Here is a 24,537-nt window from a genome sequence, read left to right on the forward strand (position 1 = left end):
CACAGTAAAGAATTTCTTCCTAATATCTAATCTAAACATACTCCTTTTTAGTTTAAAGCCATTGCCCCTAGTCCTATCACTTCATGCCCTGGTAAAAAGTTCCTTTCCAGCTCTCTTGCAGGACTGCTTAAGGTACTGGAAGGTGCCCTAAGGTCTCCCTGGAACCTTCTCTTGTCCAGGCCAAGCAACACCAATGCTCTCAGCCGATCTCCATCTCTCTGATCATCCTCATTTCCTTTCTCTGGACTTGCTCCAGCAGGTCAATATCCTTCTTATTTTGGGGTGTCCAGAACTAAATTCAGTAATCCCTGTGTGGTGTGAGAGTGGAGTAGTGTCAACTGGTTTGGGCTGCTTATGCCATTGGAAGCCGTTGCTCGGTCAGGGTTTGACACTGCTTTTTGCCCCCGAGCGTACTCAGCCCTATGGCATGTGAGGAGAGGTCCAGCTTGAAAAGTGCAGTGTGTGACTCTTGGCTCACAGCACTGGGGAAGCACGGCATCGAGAAGAAGGGGTTTGCTTCCAGCCGTCGTGAAGCACTGGTAGTGTGAACTCACACACACTTGCAAAACAAGCATAGACAGAAGTATGTATTTTCAAAAATCACCACTCCCGGTAAAGAACTTGAGAAGGCCCCGGGACATTTATTTAATGACTAGTGCTGACCTCTAGTGGCATCAAAAGTGACTTAGTTGTGTTTTAAGCAGATACAATCGCAGCCAAGCTACGTTTCTTTCTGTAAATATTCTCTCAAAATATTTTGAGAGCTAGCCATAACTACTATGATCAAAAATAGTATTTGTGGTGTGAAGGCAGTGTGCCTACACTTCCTCTAACAAATTTAACCTCAGAGTAGAGTCCTACTTGATTTACTTCTGAAGTCCCAGTATAGGTTACTCCTCCAGTAAAGAGTAACTGCTTTATTCCTGATGACAGTTCCTGCCTGGAAGCCATTCCGCCAATATCAAGACTGATACCAGCCTGGGAACAGCTTCTGCCAACGATCTCTTCAATTCTGTTGCACTCAAGTCACAGAATCATAGGTCATAAAAAACTCCTTAAACATGTGTCTAATAGCATGAATAGGTTTGTGTTCAGTCATATTTAATACACTGTGCATATTGTACCTTAAACACAAAGGTTTGGTCATGTTTAACATGTGCCCTAAATACAATAAAAATTAAATATAAGAACTGAAAAAACAAGCTAAGTCTTGCATGACTAATGATATTATGTGTCATCCAAGTATTTAAGTAAATTATGCAATCTATCCCTTTTCTTACCTGAAAGCAAGCCCCAACAATTAGGAAAAAAAAAAAAAAAAAAGAAGAAATATTACTTTCAAAAAAACACGTATGTTTGGTATGTTTGCAGGCATCAGACAATCAATTTCCAGCCTTTCTTTCTTTTCCCAGAGACCTAAGACCCAAAGACATCTTCTGGCTTACCTACATCCCAAACAATCTTATAAAAAGTAAGAATTTGAACAGAATGTCTTTTTAAAAAGATGAAACACATTAATTGCACTCTCACTTTACCAGGTATTGTTTTAGACTACTAACAGGATTACTTTCAGCAATTAACAAAAGATAATCTGTGTTCTTATTTTGATTTTGGGACAAATGTTCTCACTAAAAAGAGTACATTAGCAAAACAACTCTCTGCACACTGAGATGGCATATACCAACTGAAGATTATTTAGCAATGGGAAAAAGATCTAGATATTAGCAGTGCAATTCATACGAGTGAGACAAAGGACTCTGTTAGGTCCAACACAATGAACAATAAAAGTAAGGACAAAAACTATGTGACATAACACAAAGTACTAGCTATATGGTACTGTGGGTACCTGTGGGTCCCTGGAAAAGTGACATTTCCAATTATGAAATAGATAGAGTTCACTATGACAAAAAAAAAAAAAAAAAAAAAAAAAAAAAAAAAAAGAAGACAAAAAAGCAGAGAGTGAAATGAACAACGGAGTTTTTAGGTTACTTCCTATACCAAAACCATGGGTTTATGTCCATTCATACTTTTCTCATGGTGAATGGCTTTCTCGATCACTGCCCACTGCAGACCTCCACAGCAGAAAGCAAGTCTGGGAGAGAAAAGTGGCAACAAACAGAAAACCAGCAATCCCACAAGATGGATGAGTGTGCCTTGGATGGATAAGGCACTTATGGAAATGAAGTCAGTGAAATAAACTCGACCTCTGTCAGTGGGAGGTGCAGGCTGAAAAGCGAGATCAGGCCAGACTCTGACACAGGGGTGGATCTGATGAGGGTGCTTTTTAATGAAGATAACAACATTTTGAAGACAGAAGAGTATGCTCTATAGGGTCAGGTATGACAACACAATGAAGTATCAGAGTATGTGAAGATGATGCCTCCATGCTTCCTTCGATAGCTCAGCTGGTAGAGCGGAGGACTGTAGGCTTCCTTGTACGGCCATCCTTAGGTCGCTGGTTCAACTCCGGCTCGAAGGAGACACCTTTTGCCTCTGGCATACATCCTGCACTGACACTGCTGCCTTTTGATCCTGCCCAAGGGGCTCCCCTTCAAAGGTCTGTCCAGCCACGAGCTCTTGTCTGACCTTGAGAAGTTGACCAGCTAAGGCATTTTTGGATGAACCCTGGTTAGGAAATTGTGATTTTGAGCACTAGTGTTGTCTGGAATCACAACCAGTAGGAACATGATCAGTTGAGCTGTTGATGGTGTGAGAGTGATATGAATGGGAGGCTTTGGGTGCAGGGTATCCTGGGTCAGGGCTGGATGCCTGGGAGGGGAGAGGACCTCAGTCAGAAGCTGGAGGGTGGGGAATTAGCTCAAGTGGTAGAGTGCTCGCTTAGCATGTGAGAGGTAATGGGATCGATGCCAGCATTCTCCAGTGCTTTTCATTCCTCCCTGCTTGGACACAGGGATCCATCTACTCTCTGGAGGCTGGGGGAAGATACAAGGTGTGCCCTGGGTTTACAGAGGAGGATGACATCCAGGGTGGTATCATGACTACTATGGACAGTTTGGCAGAGGAATTGATCTCCTCCCTCTTTGCTTGACAGTTCTCAAGTATCTAGTGAAGTACAGAAATGGACATCAGTGGAATAGAGCTCAGGGCCCTTTCTTTGCCAGGGGTCCCTCTGCCCACCGGTGTTATTAGGAGCTATTTGTAGCTGGCTGCACAGATAACTGTGGGAGCTAGAGCTGTAGCAGGAGCAGCAAGGGCTGTAGACTGGGGTATCTGCATCTTCCTATTAACTTGGGATTAGATCAGTATCCTTGCTCACCTTTATACCTCCGTAAGTGAAGTCTTCTGTTATTGAGAAAAGCAAAATATCAAACTAATTTTTAAGTATGGTAAAAAGAATGACTCTGGGAACCACCAAGCAGTGAGTCACCCTGCTAAGATCACAGGACAGATCATCGTGGAAGATGTGTCTACACATGTGAAGATAGGGAGGTGTTTAGAGACAGCCAACACGGCTTCACCAGGCCCAAATCATGACTGACTAATCTAGTGGCCTCCTGCAATAGACTGATTGCCTCAGTGGACAAGGAATGAGCTATGAATGTCATCCACCTAGACATAGGCTTTGCTAAAGCCTTTGACATCATCCCCTACAACATGCTTGTCACTAAATTGGAGACACGGGGTTTTGATGGATGGACCATTCAATGAATAAGGAATGGGTTGGATGGCTGCATCCAAAGAACTGTAGTCAACAGCTCAATATCTAAGTGAAACAAGTATCAAGTGGTGTCCCTGAGGGTCTCTATTGGGACCAATACTATTTAATATCTTTATGCCATTATGAGTGATGCCATTATGAGTAGCATTGAGTGCAGCCTCAGCAACTTTACAGATGACAAGGGGAGCCATGTAGTTTATATACTTAATGGAAGATATTCCATCCAGAGGGACCTCAAAAAGCTCGAGGAGTGGGTCCATGTGAACTTCATTAGGTTAAACAAGCCTGGTGCAAGGCCTGCATCTGGGTCAGGGCAATCACCAGTATCAGTACATGCTGAGAGAGGAATGAATTGAGAGCAACTGTATGGAGAAGGACTTGGGGGTGCTGGTGGATGAAAAACTTGACATGAGCTGGCAATGTACCTTTGTAGCCCAGAAAATCAGTCATATGCTGGGCTACATCAAAAGTAGCATAGCCAGCAGGTGGAAGGAGGTTGTTCTGCCCCTCTATCACCCTCTTGTGAGCCCACACCTAGAGTGCTGTGTCCAGCCGTGGGTTCCCCAGCATAAGAAAGATGTGGTTAGAGCTGGTCCAGAATAGGGACACAGGACTGATTGGGGATGAAATACCTTTCCTGTTAAGACAGATGGAGAGAGTTGGGACTGGTCAGCCTGTTGAAGAGAAGGCTCCAGGGACACCTAATAACAACCTTTCAATTGATAAAGAAGGCTTATAAGAAAGACAAAGACACTTTTTAGCAGACCTTATAGTGAGAGAACAAGCAGAAATGGTTTTAAACAAAACAGGGTAGATTTAGGTTATGTAAAAAGAAATTCTTTATGGTGACAGTGGTGAGGCACTGGAAAAGGTTGCCCAGAGAACTTGAAGATACTCCATCCCTGCAAAAGTTCATGTCTGGTAAGATGGGCCTTTAAGCTATCTGATCTAGTGGAAGAGGCTCTTGCCCATAGCAGTAAAGTTGGACAACATGAACTTTAAATGTTCTTTTCAACCCAGAATATTCTATTAAAATACATGAAAGACAGATAGACACAAATTTTAGGTTTTGAGTGAGTTAAGCAGAAGGCTTCAAATCCCTCTCAGAAGATTATTGATTCAACTGTTAGACCTTTTACTGTGGTGATGGGAAGAAGAATAAGACACAGTGGGCCACAGCTGAAGCAGGAGAGATTCCATCTTTTCCCTCCTTGGGTCAGACAGGCAGGATAAGGAGTGTGTCCTGGAGTGCTGTGCACTCCATGCTTTGAGGTTGATGTAATATAAATGGCTGAACCCTTTAGTCAGCTGCAGTGATCCTTGAGCTCAGGCTGCTGTAGCAGGTATCCTGAGGCTTTGACTGCTCTGTCACAGAGGAAGAGCTTGTTTGGGTCCCTCCATAGCTCTGCTGGATACACATCACATCTGTCAGGGTGAGGCCTGCCCTAATACATCTGAAAGGCCCTAAACTGACCTCATGTGGGACCTCCATCTCCACCCACGGGTATTTACATTAATGTCTCTTTCCATGCTACACCACGGGAATCTTGACCACTAGCTAAGTTAGAGCCATAACTTTGGATGTGTCCAGCCACAAAGACTCTTGACACATGCACTGATGTGCAGATGGAAGTTCTGGTTTAACCTCAACCCTCTCTTGTCAGTCTGGACCTGCCTGGCACTCACTGGACATGATCATCATTCTGACCTCTGCACTGACTTCCTTGTTTGCAGTACCTGGTGGTGACTTCTGCTCTGGCCTCTTGTCTGGGATGAGACACCATGGCTGGGTCTGCCCTGGTTTGGTGTTGAGGACATGAAATTTTGTGGGCAATGTGGGTCTAAGGCAAATGTTTCTTTTTTCCTCCTGGACAGTGTCATGCAGGTATATGTGAAGTGGTATGGAAGATGAATAGTAGTTTGAGTGTGTCCTGGGCGAGGTCCCAGGTATGTCCTTATGGCTCCCTCAATAGCTCAGCTGGTAGAGTGGAGGACTGTAGGCTCCCTTGCACGGCCATCCTTAGGTTGCTGGTTCAACTCTGGCTTGAAGGAGTGACCTTTTGGCTCTTGCACACATCCTGCACTGGCACCACTGCCTTTTTCTTGGTCCTGCCCAGGGGGCTTCCCAGAATTAGCTGCCCAGCCATGAGCCATTGTCTGACTTTGGGAAGATGATGAGCCAAGGCATTTTTGGGTGAGTATTTGGTGACAGACAGTGGTTCTGAGCCCTAGAGCTGTCTGCAGTAATCCCTAATAGGAAAGTGAGTGGGTGGGTGGTGGTGTGAAAGTAAAATTGATTAGGGGGGGCTCAGGCTTTGGGTGCAGGGCATCCTGGGTCAGGGCTGGGTGGGAGCCTGGGAGGGGAGGGGGCCTCAGGCAGAGGCTGCAGGGTGGGGAATTAGCTCAAGTGGTAGAGCGCTTGCTTAGCATGCAAGAGGTAGCAGGATCGATGCCTGCATTCTCCAATGCTTTTCATTCCCTTTGCCTGGACCTGCACTGCAAAGAGAACAGCATCTCGGACTATGTCCATGGCAACATGGGCTGTGAATTGAAGGACTATGTCCATGGCAACATGGGCTGTGAATTGAAGGAACGGATTCTCTCACTTTGTTCTGAGGATGATGGAAAGGATCCAGAATATTGTGCCCATCCTTGGGCCTCCATGTATGAGACAGACATTGACCAAGTGCAAAGAGCTAAGAATAAGGTCTCCAGGACACTTGGAAGCAGCTGCACTTGCCTTGCCCGTTGAGGAGAGGCTGTTGTATGTGGCCCTGTGCAGATTTTGAAGAAAAAGGGGCTGTGTGGGAGATAAGCAAGCACTTCTCAATATGCCTATCAGGAGGTTATTGATTCAAGAGTTAGGCCTTTTATTGTGGTGATTATTGGAAAAAAGAAAAACAACAGGCCACAACTGAAGCAGCAGAGGTTCCAGTTTTTTTCTCATCTATGAGAGAATGAAAACCTAAAAAGAATGAATGTCTAAAACACTTAGCAGTAGAGGAAAGGACTGTTTCCATGCTGATGAGATAAGATACAGTTAGAAAAAAGCATCTTTCAATGCATGATAATGCTTTCCTCGGATCAGCTTCCTTATCTTGGGTAACTATCTCCAAAACCAGGTATGAGACAGCATTGCACTTGTATCTCTGACATCTGTGAAGGGAATTGAAACCATTAGGCCCCCCAGCCCCCTTCTGAAAAGTTTGAAAATAACAAAATGCACGTGCATGAGGGCGAGTCTATAAATAGCACAACTGAGATGGGTGGGATGTGCAACCACCATCTGAAGGAACTGAACCAGAGGCAGCAGTGGAACCCTGGCTAGTGATCCAAATCTTTTTCTCTATGTCTATATTCTTCTATTTCTTTCTTCTTCTCTTCCTCTTCTTTAAAGTTTAAATTGCTGCTCCCATGGGCTGTTCAGAAAAGTTTAGATCATTGCTGCCATGGGTCATTCAACTTATAATAAGGTTTAAACTTAAACAACTTACAATAAAGTTTAAATTGCTGCTGCCATAAATGCAATTTTATGATTGATCATTTGGCATTGTTTTGCCTCAATTTAGCCCAAAGGTATCCTGAGTGTTAGTTGTCTGAAGGACTGTCCTCTAGGAACCTGATGTTTTATGGCTATCCCAGAAAAAATGGTTCGGGACCACTGTCTCAGGACCTGACACCTCCTCAGGTCAGCCAGGTGGAAGAAGAATATTGCCCTGGAATGCTGTGCAGTCTCCATGCTTGGAGGTTGGCATGATCTGACTGGCTGAAGTCTTGAGCAAGAGGGATGAGGTCCCTCATCTAGGGCTGCTTGGAGGAGAAGGTAGACATAGAGATGCCCTGAGGACTCATTCAAATGGATTGCTTTGAGAACATAATCATGGAGGCAGAGCAGAGAGAGGACCCTGATAGTCTGTTGGTATCTGCTGGTATAGTGGAGTGCTGCTGGTTCTCTTACATGGTGAGCATTACATCTTGTGTGGGCATTAACTGCCTGAGTAGCCTGAATGGCCCTCACCAGCCTCATGTGGGGTTTGCACCTCCAACCATCAGCACAGGAGTTCTCTTTATGTTCATATCTGGGCCTTCACTTTCTTTCTGTGTTAAAAAGTGGGAGTCCTGGTCTCTAGCTCAGTAATGGCCACAGCCATAGCACTATCATGGCACAGACACCTTGGATCCAAACCTGATGTGCAGATGAATGTCCTGCATTGAACTAAGCCCTGGCTTGTCAGTCTGGACCTGCCTGTCAGTCACTGGACATGATCATCACTCTGACCTCTGCACCGACTTCCTTGCTTGCAGTTCTCTCTTCTTTGTCTTGGTGATAGTGCCTTCTCTTCTGGATGATTGCTTCAAGTGAGCCACCATGGCTGTGTCTATCCTGGCCAGGGGTTGTAGACTTGAGAAGCAATGTGAAATAAGTCGAGTCTTTCTTATTTCCTGCAGAGGAGGGTCATGTAAATACAAGGGAGTGATGTGAGACTTGAATGACTGGATGAGTGTGAGACGAATGTCTAGATGTCTAAATTACAGGCTTCCTTTGATAGCTCAGCTGGTAGAGCGGAGGACTGTAGGCTCCCTTGCACAGCCATCCTTAGGTCGCTGGTTCAACTTTGGCTCAAAGGAGTGACCTTTTGGCTCTGACACACGTCCTGCACTGACACTGCTTCCTTTTGGTCCTGCCCAGGGGGTTCCCCATAATGAGCCGTTCAGTCATGAGCTTTTGCCTAAGGTTGGGAAGATAAGTGGGCAAGGCATTTGTGGGTGAACCTTGGCTGTGGGAAGTTGATTCTAACCACTGGGCTTGCCTGCAGTCACCTCCAGCAGGAAAGTGAATGGGTGGGTTGGTGGTATGAGGGTGGGGTTATTGGGAAGCTCAGACTTTGGGTGCAGGGCATCCTGGGTGAGGGCTGGGTGCCTGGGACGGGGGAAGGACCTCGGTCAGAGGCTGCAGGGTGGGGAATTAGCTCAAGTGGTAGAGCGCTCGCTTAGCATGTGAGAGGTAGTGGGATTGATGCCCGCATTCTCCAGTGCTTTTCATTCCCCTTACCTGGATGCAGGGCCCTTTGTCAGGGCCTGTGGGTGCTCATAGAATGCAAAGAATAAGATGACATCCAGGTCTGCATGGGCAATTTAACACAGGTTTCTCCCTCTTTGCTGATAGACATCAAATGCCATCTAAAGTACTGTATCACGTTTTGAGATCTTCTATGCAGAAAAACTGTCAAAGAGCAATCTCTGGAGGGCCACCAAGAATCTCAAGGAATGGAAAGGTTTCTCTTTGTGGATGGAATGAGGAGAGTGGATATGTTCAGTCTAGAGAAAGAAAGGTTCAGAGGACTTACACATGAGCTTTTGACTTAGAGGAGGTTTTAGAGTAGAATGCCTATAATGTGTCATCTGCTTGGGCGGAGGGCAAAAGGCAGCACAGTGAAAGGGAACAAGGCAGTGTGCAGCAGGATATAGGTAAGCTGTGTGTTGCCTGTCTACTCATGAAGAAAATTATGTCCAAGGAGCTTATGGAGCATTTCTGTTTGTGGTTTGCATGACTGATGGGCTAAAGTGTTGAGCAAGGATTGGTGATGTTGGAGCTGGGGCTGTTTGAAGCAGGATGTGGTAATAGAAGCATGACGGTGCACTGTAGCTTGGGAAAAGTGTTGGGTGAGGTCCTGGGCAGGTGCCCATGCTTCCTTCGATAGCTCAGCTGGTAGAGCGGAGGACTGTAGGCTCCCTTGCACGGCCATCCTTAGGTCGCTGGTTCAACTCCGGCTCGAAGGAGTGACTTTTTGCCGCAGGCACACATTCTGCACTGACACTGCTGCCTTTTTCTGGTCCTGGCCAGGGGACTCCCCAGAATGAGCTGCCCAGTCATCAGCTCTTGCCTGTGGGAGCTGTGGGAGATAATTGGCCAAGGCATTCTTGGTGAACCCTTGGGCAGGGGATGGTGATTCTGATGATGGGGCTTGTCTGCAGTCACCTCCAGCAGGAAAGTGAGTGGGTGGGTTGGTGGTATGAGAGTGATATGAATGGGAGGCCCAGGCTTTGGGTGCAGGGCATCCTGGGTGAGGGCTGGGTGCCTGGGACGGGGGGAGGACCTCGGTCAGAGGCTGCAGGGTGGGGAATTAGCTCAAGTGGTAGAGCGCTCGCTTAGCATGTGAGAGGTAGCGGGATCGATGCCCGCATTCTCCAGTGCTTTTTATTCCCCTTGCCTGGATACAGGGCCCTTTGGTGAGGGTCCCCCTGTCCTCTGAAGGGTAAGGAAACCTTGGAAGCACAGTAGAGGATAGAATCCAGGACTTCTCCAAGATCAAGGCCTCTGGATTGAGAGAAGGTATTATGTGACTTTCCTCTTCATTGGATAGATGCCATTTAGAATTGTATACCTGTCATATATAGGTTTATATAGGTTATTAGTTACAATACAATTAATTTTCTTCCTAGTATCTTTGTTTTGGATTCAGACTGTGAATAATGTTGGTTACACACTGCTGTTTATAGCTCTTGGTAAGCAGAGTTTATGCAAAGCCAAGGACATTTCAGCTTCTTGCACCATCCCATCAGCAAGGAGACTGCGGGGAGACAAGAAACTGTGAGGAGACACAGATGGGATAGGTTAACTCCAGCTGACCAAAGGAATGTTCCATACCACGTGGCATCAGGCTCAGCATATACTAGGGAGAAAGATGGCTGGGGTCCACTGCTTATAAACTGTCTGTCTGGGCATTGTTCTGCAGGTGTTGAGCAATTGTGCTGTATGTCACTTATTTTGTGTAATCTAATTCTGCTGTTATTATTATCGATATTTCCCCCTTCTTTTTCTGTCTTTTTGAACTGTCTTTTTCTCAATCCACAAATTTTGCTTTTTTCTCCCAGTGCTCTCCAAAAACCCTCTTGGGGGTGGGGTGTGTGAACAGTTGTGTGGAGTTTAACTGCCTGCTAGGTTAAACCACAACAACCCTTTTTGGTACTCAACATGGAGCTTGAAGAGTTGAGATAACAACAAATCTGACTAGAGTGCATTAAAACAAATTTATTTTACGCATTAATTACATTAGTTTAATAGTAGCTAATCCTGATGTTGATTTATTTACTCTCAGAGTTGTTTTCTCTTCTCAGGGTTGGGTTATGTAATATCTTACTTGCTCTGAATGTTTCTTGTTGTGCTGTTTATCACCTCTGGGGGCTGGGCCAAGGTTATCATGTTGTTGAACTTTGTAACACTGGCTTATGATATGATAAAACTGATGGTCATGAGACTAATTTATTTGTAATCAAGTATTGTTATCTTCTCCATACTTTTAGAGCCATCTGTTGGAAACTATTCCTTATTACATCCTTTATCTTTCCTCCTAGAGCCAATCTGTGGGGCATACACTTCCCACAGCTTCTCCTTCTCCTCCAGGGTAATTATAATAGCTCTTGAGAATTCTGAATATAGTCAGGATGTTCAAACCAGTATGTTCTTATTGCTATGTCTCCTGATTGTATTTCAGGCCTTGTTTAGACTTAAACAACTATTTAAGGATACCACCCAGATAACTGCCCTGAGCCTGGGCATATATAGGGACAGGATGTGTGGGATAATACTGGCAAGTATGTATGACAATGGGCAACTCGAATATTCTGGAATTTCACCCCCGAACAATTTCAAAATCCTGAAAAACTTAGTAAATATTTGGAAGTAAAATATTTGGAAGAAGTATGCTGTCAACCTGATAATTCCAGGGAGAAACAAATCATGCTTAGCAAGTCCTGTTCAACACTATTCAGTATCCTCAAGGGGATAAGGTCTGGATCTGATGACAAAATATCAGGCACTTTGGCTACCGCAGTCCCAGTGACAGACACTGCATCTGAACCAAAGGACCCACCTGTACCAATATCATCTTCACCAGAAGAAATACTCTAAGTAGAAGTCAACTCCTTTAGTAAGGGATGAAGGAGCCTCTTCTAAGAGTCAGCAGCAGGAAGAAGACTACTCCAAAGCAGGGCCATTACAAGAACAAGAGGAGGAAGAGAGGTGGCTACATACTGAGGAGGAAGAACTCATAAATGAGGTGATAACCAATTCATCCTTATAATACAGCAACCAAGTGCCCCTGATTCCCATGCATAAGCTGATTTATCAGCTGGAAAGCCCTGGAGGGATCAGCAGGACTTACTCACCCTATAACAGTTTCATATGGCCACTATGAAAATCTGATTGAGAGTGGAGACCAACAGTAGATTATAGTGCCTTGAACGAAGCCATGCTGCTGCTAAGTGCTGACATGCCAGACAGTCTAGAACTTCAATTTGAACTGGAGGCAGTTTGTATCAAAGGCAACCAAGTGGCCTACCACAATCAATATCACTAGCACATTTTTCTCAATCCCTTTGGCAGCAGAGTGCAGGTCACCATTTGCTTTCACTTGGAGGGGTGTCCAGTACACCTGTCCTAGAGGTGGAAATTCAGCCCTGCCATTTTCCATGGACTTAACCAGACTGCACTAGAACAGGAACACCTGCAATACATTGGTGACATCATCATATGGGGAAACACAGCAGACAAAGTTTTTGAGAAGGGGAAGAAAATTGTCTAAATCTTCTGAAAGTCAGTGTTGCCATAAATCCAAGTAAGGTCAAGTGACTTACATAGGAGATCCATTTATTAGGAATAAAGTGGCAAGATGGATGACATTGTATCCCAATAAATGTGATCAACAAAATAACAGTTAGGTCTCCACCAATTAGCAAAAGGGAAACATAAGCTTTATTAGGCATTTGAGATTTTTGGAGAATATTTATTCTAAATTATAGTCTGATACAAAACTCATTCTATCAACTAACCTGGAAGAAGAATTATTTCATTTGGGCCCTGAACAATGACAAATCTTTGAACAAATTGAAAAGGAAGTAGTACATACAGTAGCTCTCAGGCTGCTTTGGGCAGGACAAGATGTTGAAAATATGCTGCAGCTGGGGAGAATGGTCCTACTTGAAGTCATTGGCAAAAAGCATCCAGGGAAGGCAAAAAGTTGACTCTTAGGGTTTTGACATCAGGGACACTGAAGATTCAAGGCTGGCTATACTCCAACTGAAAAAGAAATATTGGCATCATATGAAGGAGTTTGAGCTGCTTCAGACATGATTAGTATTGAAGCACAGCTCCTCATGGCCCCGACTGCCAGTGCTCCACAGGATATTCAAAGGGAGAGTCCATTCTACACATCATGCAACTGATTCTATGTGGAATAAGTGGGATGCACCAATGATAGAATGCACTTGAATAGGAAATTCCAGTGGCCCAGGAATTTTGGAAGTGATCATTGACTGGCCAGAAGGCAAAGGTTTTGGAATATTGCCTGAAAAGGATGTGATGTGTTCTGCCAAAGCCTCATTGTAAATGAAATACCAGAAAATTAAAACCAATATGCCCTAGTGAGTCCTGTCATATTTTGGGAAAATACCAAAGGTGGAAAGCTGCTGTGTGGAGTCCCATACACGTTGCAGAAACTGCTGAATGACAAGGTAAATCTAGTCAGTTTTCAGAGGTGAAAGCTACTGGTGAAAGCTATCCAGCTGGCTTTTGACATTGCTGAAAGGGAAAATGGCCAGTACGTTATCTCTATACAGACTCATAGATGGTGGCAAATGCTTTTTGCAGGGGGCCATTGAAACTGAAGTAGGTCAACTGGCAGAGCAGAGGTAAACCCACCTGGACTGCTGGGTTATGGCAGGATATTTCTGCTTGGATAGAGAACTTTGTTGTTAAAGTACATCATGTAGTCATTTACCAAAGACTCAGGTCACTGACTAAAATCAAAAATCCCAGCTGATGGGTCAGGATGCTAAGATTGAAGTGGACTGGTAATATAAGCATGAACTATTTATAACTTAATGGGCCCATGATATGTCAGGCCATCAAGGAAGAAATACAACAGATACATCTCCTCCTGACTGAGGGGTGGACTTAACCACGGACACTATCCATGATTATCCATGAATATGAAACATGGCCTGAAATAAAACAAGCCAGACAGATAAAGCCTCTCTCTAATGGAGGACAGTGGCTGAAATATAAACATGGGGAAGTCTGGCAGATTGATGATATCACATTCCCACAAATGTGCCAATGCAAGCGCCAGGTGCTTACACTCACAGAACTGTAGAATTATTTAGGTTGAAAAAGACCTTGAAGATCATCAGATCCAAGCATCAACCCAGCACTGTTAAGTCCACCACCAAACCATGTCCCTTAGTGCACATCTACATGTCTTTTAAATACTTCCAGAGATGGTGACTCAACCCCCTTCATGAGCAACCTGTTCCAGTGCTAGACTACTCTTTGCTTAAAGAAATTTTTACTGCTATCTATGGTGGAACCTACAACCAGATGGCTGGAAATATATTTTGTTCCTCATGCCACTGGCTGGAATACTATCCTGGCCTTGAGAAACAAGGTAAAAATGAACCCCAGAAAGAACACCTGTGTCAGACAATGGTACTTATTTCTGAAGCAACCTCTTAGACATTTGGCTCAAACAGAATGGTATTGAATGGGTGTATCACACCTCCTACCATGCACCAGCCTCCAGAAAATTGGACAAATGAACTGTTAAAGACTACACTGAGAGCAGTGGGTGCTGGGACATTTTCATATTGGAATGCACATTTAGCAAAAGTTACATGGTTAGCCAACACTAGAGCATCTTCTAATCAAACTGGCCCTGCCCAACCAAAACTTTGATGTACGTTTACAAAAGGGAAAAGTCCCTGTAGTGCACATAGAAATTATGCTGTGTAAGTCAGTCTGGGCTATTCCTACTTCAGGCAAAGGCAATCCCGTCATGATACTGCTTTTGATCAAGAACCTGGGTGCACTTGGTGAGTAATGCAGTAGGATGGAGAAATATGATGTGTACTTCAAGGGGATTTGAGTCTGTGTGAGAACAAGCTATGATTTGAATTGTGTTATATTAATTGCTATATAATAATGTGTAACATCTTTGCTATGGTTGCTATATGCCATATCAAAATTACTACAATAAATAATTAGCTTTATTAATCTATGAAAAATGAATTTTTATTAGACCAGACTATGTGAGGCAATGACAGAACCATAACTGTCTTCAGAATGCAACAGTCCAATATCACTCATCATCTCTCCTGCCCAAAGGACTACTATTAAAGAGGAGCCCAAAGTCATGGACAAAATAAACTCAACTGATATTTTAGAGAAATGGTCCATAGGCTAAGGGAATGATATCTGCATATATATGTAAAAAGACCATAAAAGAGGCATTGGAACCTGTGAGACCTTGGCATGACATAAATGGTATAAAATAAGGCATAAATATTGACCTGGTTTCAGATGGGATTGAGTTCATTTTCTTACTAGTAGCTGGTACAGTGCTGTGTTTTAGATCAAGGAGGAGAATAATACTCATAACATTCTGATGGTTTAGCTTTTGCTGAGCAGAGTTCATAGTGAGTCAAGGACTTTTCATCTTCTCACACTACCCCACCATCAAGGAGGCTGGTGGGCAAAAGGCGTTGGGAGGAGACAGCCAGGACAGTTGACCCCAACTGGCCAAAGGAATATTCCATACCATATGGCGTCATGCTCCGTATATAAATTAGGGGAAAAGATGGCTGGGAGCTGCTGCTCAAGAACTCACAGGGCATCATTCATTGAGTGTAAAGCAACTCTGTTGTGCATCATGTGATTTAGTTCTATTAATATTAGAGTTGTTGTTATTATTGTTGTTATTATTATTGTTGTTATTACTATTATTGTTATTATTATTATTGTTGTTGTTATTTCACTTTCAATTTCTTTTCTGCCCTATTAAACCATCTTTTTAACACCCTGTGAATTCCACTCCCACTGTGGGGAAGGGTGTGGGTGATCAGTTCTGTGATGTTTAATGGCCTGCAAAATAAAGCCATGACAGCGCCCAGATTTGTGCCTCTGTGTAGAAGACACATGTGGACCATGTGCAGTGACCTCAGAAGAAGGCCATCAGGATGCTTGGGAGCAGGTGATCCCACATACAGAAAAGGACATCAGTGGAATTGAAGAATCTCAGTGGAGGGCCACCGAGAACCTCATGGAGTGGAGGGACTGCTCTACATGGATGAGCAGGAACAGTGAGAATGTTCAGACTGTTGAAGGAGAGAATCAAAGGGCTTAGGCATGACCTTCATACTTGTAGGAGATTACAGATTAGAGGAAGTACAGCTCTCCTTAATCTGATACTTGAGCAGAGAGCAAACTACAGCACAGTGAAAGGGAATCAAGGGAAAATGCAGTAGGATATAGGTAAGATCTGTATGGCCCTAAGGAGAGACCATCTGTAGAAGATGACATCCAAGGAGCTTATGGAGCATTTCTGTTTGTGGTTTGCATGACTGATGGGCTAAAGTGTTGAGCAAGGATTGGTGATGTTGGAGCTGGGGCTGTTTGAAGCAGGATGTGGTAATAGAAGCATGACGGTGCACTGTAGCTTGGGAAAAGTGTTGGGCGAGGTCCTGGGCAGGTGCCCATGCTTCCTTCGATAGCTCAGCTGGTAGAGCGGAGGACTGTAGGCTCCCTTGCACGGCCATCCTTAGGTCGCTGGTTCAACTCCGGCTCGAAGGAGTGACTTTTTGCCGCAGGCACACATTCTGCACTGACACTGCTGCCTTTTTCTGGTCCTGGCCAGGGGACTCCCCAGAATGAGCTGCCCAGTCATCAGCTCTTGCCTGTGGGAGCTGTGGGAGATAATTGGCCAAGGCATTCTTGGTGAACCCTTGGGCAGGGGATGGTGATTCTGACGATGGGGCTTGTCTGCAGTCACCTCCAGCAGGAAAGTGAGTGGGTGGGTTGGTGGTATGAGAGTGATATGAATGGGAGGCCCAGGCTTTGGGTGCAGGGCATCCTGGGTGAGGGCTGGGTGCCTGGGACGGGGGGAGGACCTCGGTCAGAGGCTGCAGGGTGGGGAATTAGCTCAAGTGGTAGAGCGCTCGCTTAGCATGTGAGAGGTAGCGGGATCGATGCCCGCATTCTCCAGTGCTTTTCATTCCCCTTGCCTGGATACAGGGTCCTTTGCCAGGGCTCCATCTGTCCCCTGTGGAGAGTTATTGTGTGCCCTGAATTTACAGAGAAGGAAGATATTTAGGGTTGTATCAAAATTCCTATGGGCAGTTTAACAGAAGAAATTATGTTCTCTCTCTTTGCTTGACAGTTCTCAAATATCAAGCCCAGTACATAAAAGAACATCAATGAAATGTTACAGCCTCAGTCAAGGGCTGCTAAGAATCTCAAGGAATTGATGGATTTGTCCTTAAGGATCCGCTGAGGAGAGTGGGCATCTTCAGTTTGGAGAAAGAGATGTTTGGAGGACTTGTTGCTATGTTTAGGAATAGGATACAAAACAGAGAAATGACTGTAATTTTGTTTGTCTTATGCTTAAGCAGACAGCAAAAGACAGCACAGTGAAAGACAATCAAGGGAAATTGCAGCAGGATATTGGTAAGCTGTGTGTGGCCCGAAGAGGAATCTATCTGTAGAAGATGACGTCCAAGGAGCCTATGTGTGGAAACTTAGGGGATGGGGTATATCTTTTTGTTTGCCTTGGAGTGCTTTAACTCTTAGGAAAACACTGATTTTCACTTTCATTAATGGAGAAGGCTTCTTAAGCCTCAAAGTAAACTAGAGACTAGAAAAGTGTGAAATAGATTGTAGAGATTGTAGAGAGTAGTTTAGTATGTCACATGGGTGAGAAATTTGGATTTTAAGATTTTTAGCATTTTGTAGATAGATGCAATATAGAGGATGTAGGGTGCTGTCTTGAGTTCCTTTCTTTTTTCTTCTTCTTTCTTCTTCTTCTTGGGTTTGGGTGGTATCTTGTAATTGAGCAGAAAAATCTGCATTGCGGACATTTAGAAGTTAGTTATTGAGTTAGAAAGGGAAATAATTCAAGTGTTACTCCTTAATTAAGTAGTTTAGTTTTAGATTAGACATAAAAAGACCTTGCAGTGTGAGTTTGTAAACCTTTTTGTGCTGTTTTTCACACATGTAAGGTCTGAGTGCAGACAGTGTGCTGAAGTCTTAATAAGATAACAATAAAACAAGAACCTGAAAATTGAAAAAGTCCTGTGCGTCTACTTTTCCTAACAAAGAACTGCTTCAAAGGAGTTTTTCCCTGCCAGGGGAGCCCTCAGGGAGGTGCCCAATGTAAGGCCCACAGACTCACACCTATGGAGCATTTCTGTTTGTGGTTTGCATGACTGATGGGCTAAAGTGTTGAGCAAGGATTGGTGATGTTGGAGCTGGGGCTGTTTGAAGCAGGATGTGGTAATAGAAGCATGACGGTACACTGTAGCTTGGGAAAAGTGCTGGGCGAGGTCCTGGGCAGGTGCCCATGCTTCCTTCGATAGCTCAGCTGGTAGAGCGGAGGACTGTAGGCTCCCTTGCACGGCCATCCTTAGGTCGCTGGTTCAACTCCGGCTCGAAGGAGTGACTTTTTGCCGCAGGCACACATTCTGCACTGACACTGCTGCCTTTTTCTGGTCCTGGCCAGGGGACTCCCCAGAATGAGCTGCCCAGTCATCAGCTCTTGTCTGAATTTGGGAATACTACTGCCCCAGCAGTTTTGCGTGAACCCTTGGGCAGGGGATGGTGATTCTGAGCACTGAAGTTGGTCAAAGTTTCCTCCAGCAAGAAAGTGAGTGGGTGGGTTGGTGGTATGAGAGTGATATGAATGGGAGGCCCAGGCTTTGGGTGCAGGGCATCCTGGGTGAGGGCTGGGTGCCTGGGACGGGGGGAGGACCTCGGTCAGAGGCTGCAGGGTGGGGAATTAGCTCAAGTGGTAGAGCGCTCGCTTAGCATGTGAGAGGTAGCGGGATCGATGCCCGCATTCTCCAGTGCTTTTCATTCCCTTTCCTGGACCATAGGTGCTGTGTCCTCTTGTGGCTGTGTGGAGTCTTGGGTGGACCCAGAGGCTGTATCAGGAGTAGAACAGGCCATTGGCATAGGCATGAGTAAGCCATTTCCCCTCCTTTCTTTGTAGTAACTAAATGGCATTAAGAGTGAGTACACATTTTCTAATAAAATTCTTAATCCCTAGTTTACTGTCACAGAGATGTTGAGCTTTTGGAGCAAGTCCAGAGGAGGCACACCATGATGATTAGAAGGATGGTGCTCCTTTCCTGGGACGGAAGGCCAGAATAATTTGGATAATTCAGACTGGAAAAGAGAAATGTTTAGTGTGACATAATTGGAGCTTCCCAGTACTTAGGTAGGGTCTACAAGAAAGCTGGAGCAGGGCTTTTGACATGGGCGTGTATTGACAGGACAAGGGACAATGGTTAGAAATTGAAAGAGCAAAGTTTAGATTAGATATTACAAAGAAATTCTTCACTCTGAGGTTGGTGATGCACTGGAATTGGTTGCTCAGAGAAGTTGTGGATGACCTATCCCCAGACGTGCTCAAGGCCATATTGGATGAGGCTTTGAACAACTTTGTCAAGTCTGAGCAACCTTGGGCAGAGGATTGGAAGTAGATGATCTTTAAGGTCCCTTCCAACACAAGCCACTCTACAATTCTATAATTTTCTTACAAGCAGTCTATCAAACAGGATCTTTTGAAACTTCTGAAGAAAAGAAATCCAGTATCTATCTCTCTGCATATAACTTCATTGTCAGACAAGAAAGCATAAGTCAAAGTACAGTTTCATTTATTATGCCAAAAAAAGGTTCTAAAATTATTTTTGTATTATATTGAAGATAAACAGATCTCCCTTGAAATTCTGCTGATTAAAAGCCCATTAGCTTTACTCCCTGATAAATTAGATTGTGCCAAACTCCAAATAAAATCACAGAGTCATGTCTGTCATGTTTATTAAAAAGCAAATTTTGCCCTGGGCTGTGGTGGTATAATTAACAGTGACTTAATTAATAATGGCAGGAAACTCAGAATCAGGTATGGCTGGTTTTATACCTTGTACTAAAGAATACCATTCCAACAGCAGATTTTTGGATTAACATAAATTAAATTATAATTAAAGCAAATCTATGAAACTGACTCATCATTTTATCTTGCAAATATTTACAGCTACTCTATTAAAAGTGAATCCCTCTGACATTTCCACTTCAGTCAGAAGCAGCCTTTTTTTTCCTCTAATTACTAATAAAGATGGAGGAAGCACCACTGTCAGTTTTGCCATAGATCACTGTGTAAATGATCCATATTCACGCTCAGCATTAAATAAAGTTAATTGCATTCTACATTCTTCCATGACAACTTTCTCCTTTGGGGATTTCTAGAAAATTAAATGTAAAAGCAACCAGAAAACATGAAGTTTGAGACAGAAGACGATTTCTACAGCTAGATTGTACTACAGGGACACAGAAGGTTCAAGTCGTAAGTGAATTTGATACCACAGTATGCTTTTTTCCCAGTGGTATAATTATGCAAGACAACAGAACCATGGGATGTCAACAGTTCTCCTTCCATTGTATGAAGAGTTTGGACATTCACTACTTTTGCCTCCATTGAATATGTGCCTTTAGGAACAGAAAGCATAGGAAATGCAATTTGTTCAAAAACATGGAGGACAGAGTCTTGCCAAAATTCAAGCTAAACAATGCAAGTAGATCTATTTCATAAACCGTTTTGAGTTCATATATATTCTTACATTTGATAAGAAAAGTGAGCTGTGTTAAGTTTGCCTGGTAATATAGTGCAACCAACAATACCCAGAATTATTCTGTAATAAAAGTTTTACAATATTTATTAAACCTGCAAATACATGTCTGACATATTTCAGTGTCAAGAACATCTACTTCACACATGACATTGATTTTTTTTTTCTCTTTCAACAGCAGCTGAGCAAATTTAAGGGCAAAATTACTCATAAAATCTTCTGGTCTTACTTCTAGGTCTTGTTACATTTCAACAATAAAATATCTGCCACCATTTTGATAACTTTTGTTTGACTCAAACTACTCCTAATGTCCTCTCTTCTTTTTCAATAGAGAAACTACCATTCCTGTGCCAGTATTTTTTCAGTAGTTGATTATATCACAGTTAAAATCATGTACCTCTTTTTCAGCTCAAATAATTTTCAGATCCCAAGCTCTGTTTTTTATCATGCCTGCCTTCATAAAGTGAACTATCTCACACCTAGCAATTTTCCCCTTCAAGGAAATTACACATTCCAATCAAACAACCTATCTTTTTATTTTCTTCTAAATCTATCTTTTCTTCTAAATAATCTTCTTTTTCTTGTCTGACAAGATGAACTGATTGAACTCCTTATGTCTCTTACTCTAGGTCTCAAATTGTCATTACAGCATTTGCATTAGCTATACTTTTCAACAAACTTCAGGAAAAATACTAACACAAGAACTGGGTACAGTATTCAGATAGCCCAGGTTGGTTTATCCCAACAGTCTGACCTCTCATTCACTTAGATTAAAATATTTTTGATTATTCACAGATGCTTGTGGGATGAAATCAGTAGATTCACATTGCATCATCTCTGATTCTTTTCAGGCTCACAAATTTAAAAAGAAGGAAGGATTGTGACAATGAATGTCTAATGTGCGGGTAACTCAAAAGGTTTTAAGGTCGTCATAATCATGCCAGACAAATAAGCATTTTTAGACCTGTTGCAAAGCACATTTTACATACCTGTAGGACTTCTTAATCTCATCATGTGTTGCTCCCTTCTCTAGTGCCAGGATTTCATATAACGCTTCACCTGATGTTGACAAAGCACGTTGCCTTTGTTCAGCCATGATAGCAGTGCATTACCAAAGCTGCTAATGTAGAACATAATATAAAATACCAGGGACTGCAAGTATATATAATATTTCTTATTGTTCATTTTAATAGATTTTTTCAGGAAGCAAAAGGTTAAAAATACACGAAAGTGAATCTAGAATAAAATCTCCTCTATATTATACTCTGTCCGATAATATATTTTACAATTAGGAAAAAATGAGAAATTGGAAAAGCAAAAACCAAAGAACAGAAGCTTTTGTGTTGGGTAGCACTGTTCATGGTAAAGACTTGATGTTGCTGTCACTGAAATGAATAGATAAATTTGCTATAGCATTAATACCCAAACATTATATTTCCACCTAGTTTTATTTGTGTTTGTTTACATTATTCCACTGTTTGTTGAGGTTATTGACTTCTTACAGCGGGGTAAGACCTTTGTATCTCTGAGTATTACTTAATGCAACAAAGTGGAGAATTTTTACTTTCTTAACACAAGGATTCAGGTTCAGCCTAACCAATCTCAGGTGCTTAAATTGTGATTAAATTTGACTCTGAATCAAACTAGACTCCTTATATTGTCAACAGACATACAGACTCCGAGAACAACTGGCCAAGCACTTTCTCCCTACGATCTCTACTGTGTGCTCAGGATGCCTTGAGTACTGTGTCCAGTTCTGGGCCCCTCAATTCAAGAAGATCATTGAGGTGCTGAAACAAGTTCAGAAGAGAGCAATGGAACTGGTGAAGGATCTGGAGCACAAGTCTGATGAGGAGCAGCTGAGGCAGCTGGGGGTGTTTGGCCTGGAGAAAAGGAGGCTCAAGGGTGACTTTACCACTCCCAACAACTCCATGAAAGGAGATTGTAGCTAGGTGGGGGTTGGCGTCTTCTCCCAGGCAAACAGCAACAGGTCAAGAGGACACAGTCTTAAGGTACACTAGGGGAGGTCTAAGTCAGACATTAGAAGAATTTATTCACAGAAAGAGTGATTAGATATTGGAATGGGCTGCTGGGGAGGTGGTGGAGTCACCATCCTTGGAGGTGTTTAAGGAAAGACTGGGTGTGGCACATTGTGTCATAGTTTAGTTGACATGGTGGTGTTCAGTCATAGATTGGACTTGGTGATCTCAGAGATCTTTTCCAACCTGATTGATTCTGTGACTCCTAACCCATGACCCTGAGACTCAGTGGAGTGAATCTGGACCTACATGATGAGAGTAGATGAGAGTTATAAAAGTAACTTTATAAATGGTCATGGGAAACACTGACATCTATCAGGGTCCTATCTTATTTGAGATACAAGACTTAGGACTGAATGAATGATAAATTTAACATGGTACCCTTACCGTATAGTGCTAGCACAGACTGACAGATTTAGTCCCCTTTAGATCTAACATTTGTTCCTTCCTTTATCACAGAAGAGAAGCAGACAAACCAGTGATTCTTCACTGAGTGGTTTGACAACCTTCTTACGGTGTGCAGTTCATCCTTTTGGATTTGAAGAATGAAACATTTTTAAACCAGACCTAGCTAATGCTAGGCAATGACACAAAGAAACTCAGAGCAGAAACTCCTTCTAGCAGCTTTCCAGTACTTAGAGAGGGCCTATAGGAGACCTGGAGAGGGACTTTTTACAAGTAGATGTAGTAACAGGACAAGTGGGAATGGCTTTAAGCTGAAAGAGGCTAAATTTAGATCAGATATTAGGAATAAATTCTTCACTGTGAGGGTGGTGAAGCACTGGAACAGGTTGCCCAGAGAAGCTGTGGCTGCCCCATCCCTGGAGGTTTTCAAGGCCAGGCTGGATGAGGCTCTGAGCAACCTGATCTAGTGGAAGGTGTCTCTGCCCAGGGTAGGGGGTTGGAACTAGATGACCTTCAGGGTCCCTTCCAACTTCAACCATTCTAGGATGCTACATAAACCATAATTTAAACCACAAGATATAGATTCCTATGATTCATAAGAGAAAGCTACAGCTCATTGATGGCAGACTTGCCACAACAAAACTCTCACCACAACTTTCTTTCTTTGAGTGTTGGACCCCTCTCCAAAAGTTGAAAAGTGATCACAGAAAAAACCAAAAAGCAAGCTGTAAACCAGCTTTGTTAGGTAAGACTACTCTCTCTTTTATTACACCTTTCTCATTGCTGAGCTAGAAACACTATCATGACATTATTCATATATTATTTACTAAGCCACATTTTGGTTCAGAACCAATCACGTAACACTTTTAAGTTCTTTGGTATTATTCAATATGAAAAAGAAAATCAAATACCATGTAAGTACACAGAGAAACATAATCCACATAGTAATTATGGCACAAAGGATTTACTTTGATGTTTTCTTTTTCTGATCAACCAACTCACAATTAAGGGTCCTTTGACCTGCTGAAAAAAATACCTTTCTACTTCTAAGTTTTGAAAACAATCCCTCAATTAAATGTACCGAACTTCTGGTTTTAAGTTAGCAATTAGAAAATGAAATTGCATGTGAGTATCTAGATATTACTTTACCACCTGCAGTAGTTACCATCCTTTCTGTTCATGATGGCATGTGTAGAGCATATTTAACATAATCCTGGTATCTATCCTGACACTGGAATCATGCAAGGCACATGAAGCCTGTTAATGCACAAGATAATGGTAGTAACCATGTGAAGTCACAGATATACAGCATTAGTTATAAATCTGTGACATAATGCTGATCAGCAACCTGGCAGCCCTGAAGCATAAACCAAAATTAAAGTTATGATGGATTTAATTTTGAAGAACTACATGGTCATGTAATTTGTACTTTCTCATAAAATAATTTTAATAACCCAGTCAGCTATGGAAATTTAGACTCAATAGACTATTCAGTCTTCTAGTGATTAATCAACTTGAAGCTTTAACTTTAGCTAATCAAAATTATTTCTTACTTATTTAAAGCAGTCCTATAAAATCCTAAAAGTGCAAAGAGACAATACTTTTCTAGAAAAAGTTAAACTCTCCTTTAACTGTCACAATTTTAGTACTAGATACATTCCTGATGGCTGAAATTACATTAGAATAATATTTTTGAGCTACTTATTTTTGTTCAGTAGAACAAAAGCAAGAAGATGTTGT

The 24,537-nt window shown here is 42.8% G+C and overlaps 1 protein-coding gene and 9 non-coding genes across 14 annotated transcripts in view; 9 read left to right on the forward strand and 1 right to left on the reverse strand.

Annotated features, from left to right (window-relative positions):
- DNAJC5B (DnaJ heat shock protein family (Hsp40) member C5 beta) overlaps positions 1-24,537 on the reverse strand; it is a 55,794-nt gene that overhangs the window by 13,321 nt on the left and 17,936 nt on the right. For 4 of the 5 annotated variants that reach the window (XM_068187645.1, XM_068187634.1, XM_068187663.1 and 1 more), the window contains one exon: positions 21,343-21,470. In XM_068187645.1, the coding sequence (XP_068043746.1) occupies positions 21,343-21,449 (107 nt within the window). In that variant the 5' untranslated portion in view covers positions 21,450-21,470. Of the gene's footprint in view, positions 1-21,342; positions 21,474-24,537 lie in introns of all 5 variants that reach the window. The other variant, XM_068187654.1, reaches the window with a different exon arrangement.
- Positions 2,391-2,479, forward strand: TRNAY-GUA (transfer RNA tyrosine (anticodon GUA)). The gene is given in 2 exon segments: positions 2,391-2,427; positions 2,444-2,479. It is a non-coding gene; the product is annotated as a tRNA-Tyr (tRNA).
- Positions 6,072-6,144, forward strand: TRNAA-AGC (transfer RNA alanine (anticodon AGC)). The gene has a single exon. It is a non-coding gene; the product is annotated as a tRNA-Ala (tRNA).
- On the forward strand, positions 8,220-8,308 carry TRNAY-GUA (transfer RNA tyrosine (anticodon GUA)). The gene is given in 2 exon segments: positions 8,220-8,256; positions 8,273-8,308. It is a non-coding gene; the product is annotated as a tRNA-Tyr (tRNA).
- Positions 9,372-9,460, forward strand: TRNAY-GUA (transfer RNA tyrosine (anticodon GUA)). The gene is given in 2 exon segments: positions 9,372-9,408; positions 9,425-9,460. It is a non-coding gene; the product is annotated as a tRNA-Tyr (tRNA).
- Positions 9,799-9,871, forward strand: TRNAA-AGC (transfer RNA alanine (anticodon AGC)). The gene has a single exon. It is a non-coding gene; the product is annotated as a tRNA-Ala (tRNA).
- Positions 16,216-16,304, forward strand: TRNAY-GUA (transfer RNA tyrosine (anticodon GUA)). The gene is given in 2 exon segments: positions 16,216-16,252; positions 16,269-16,304. It is a non-coding gene; the product is annotated as a tRNA-Tyr (tRNA).
- Positions 16,643-16,715, forward strand: TRNAA-AGC (transfer RNA alanine (anticodon AGC)). Its single transcript has one exon. It is a non-coding gene; the product is annotated as a tRNA-Ala (tRNA).
- Positions 18,076-18,164, forward strand: TRNAY-GUA (transfer RNA tyrosine (anticodon GUA)). Its single transcript is given in 2 exon segments — positions 18,076-18,112; positions 18,129-18,164. It is a non-coding gene; the product is annotated as a tRNA-Tyr (tRNA).
- On the forward strand, positions 18,499-18,571 carry TRNAA-AGC (transfer RNA alanine (anticodon AGC)). Its single transcript has one exon. It is a non-coding gene; the product is annotated as a tRNA-Ala (tRNA).

The sequence above is a fragment of the Anomalospiza imberbis genome, chromosome 1 (genome assembly GCF_031753505.1).
Source record: "Anomalospiza imberbis isolate Cuckoo-Finch-1a 21T00152 chromosome 1, ASM3175350v1, whole genome shotgun sequence".
In the NCBI taxonomy this organism is placed as follows: domain Eukaryota; kingdom Metazoa; phylum Chordata; class Aves; order Passeriformes; family Viduidae; genus Anomalospiza; species Anomalospiza imberbis.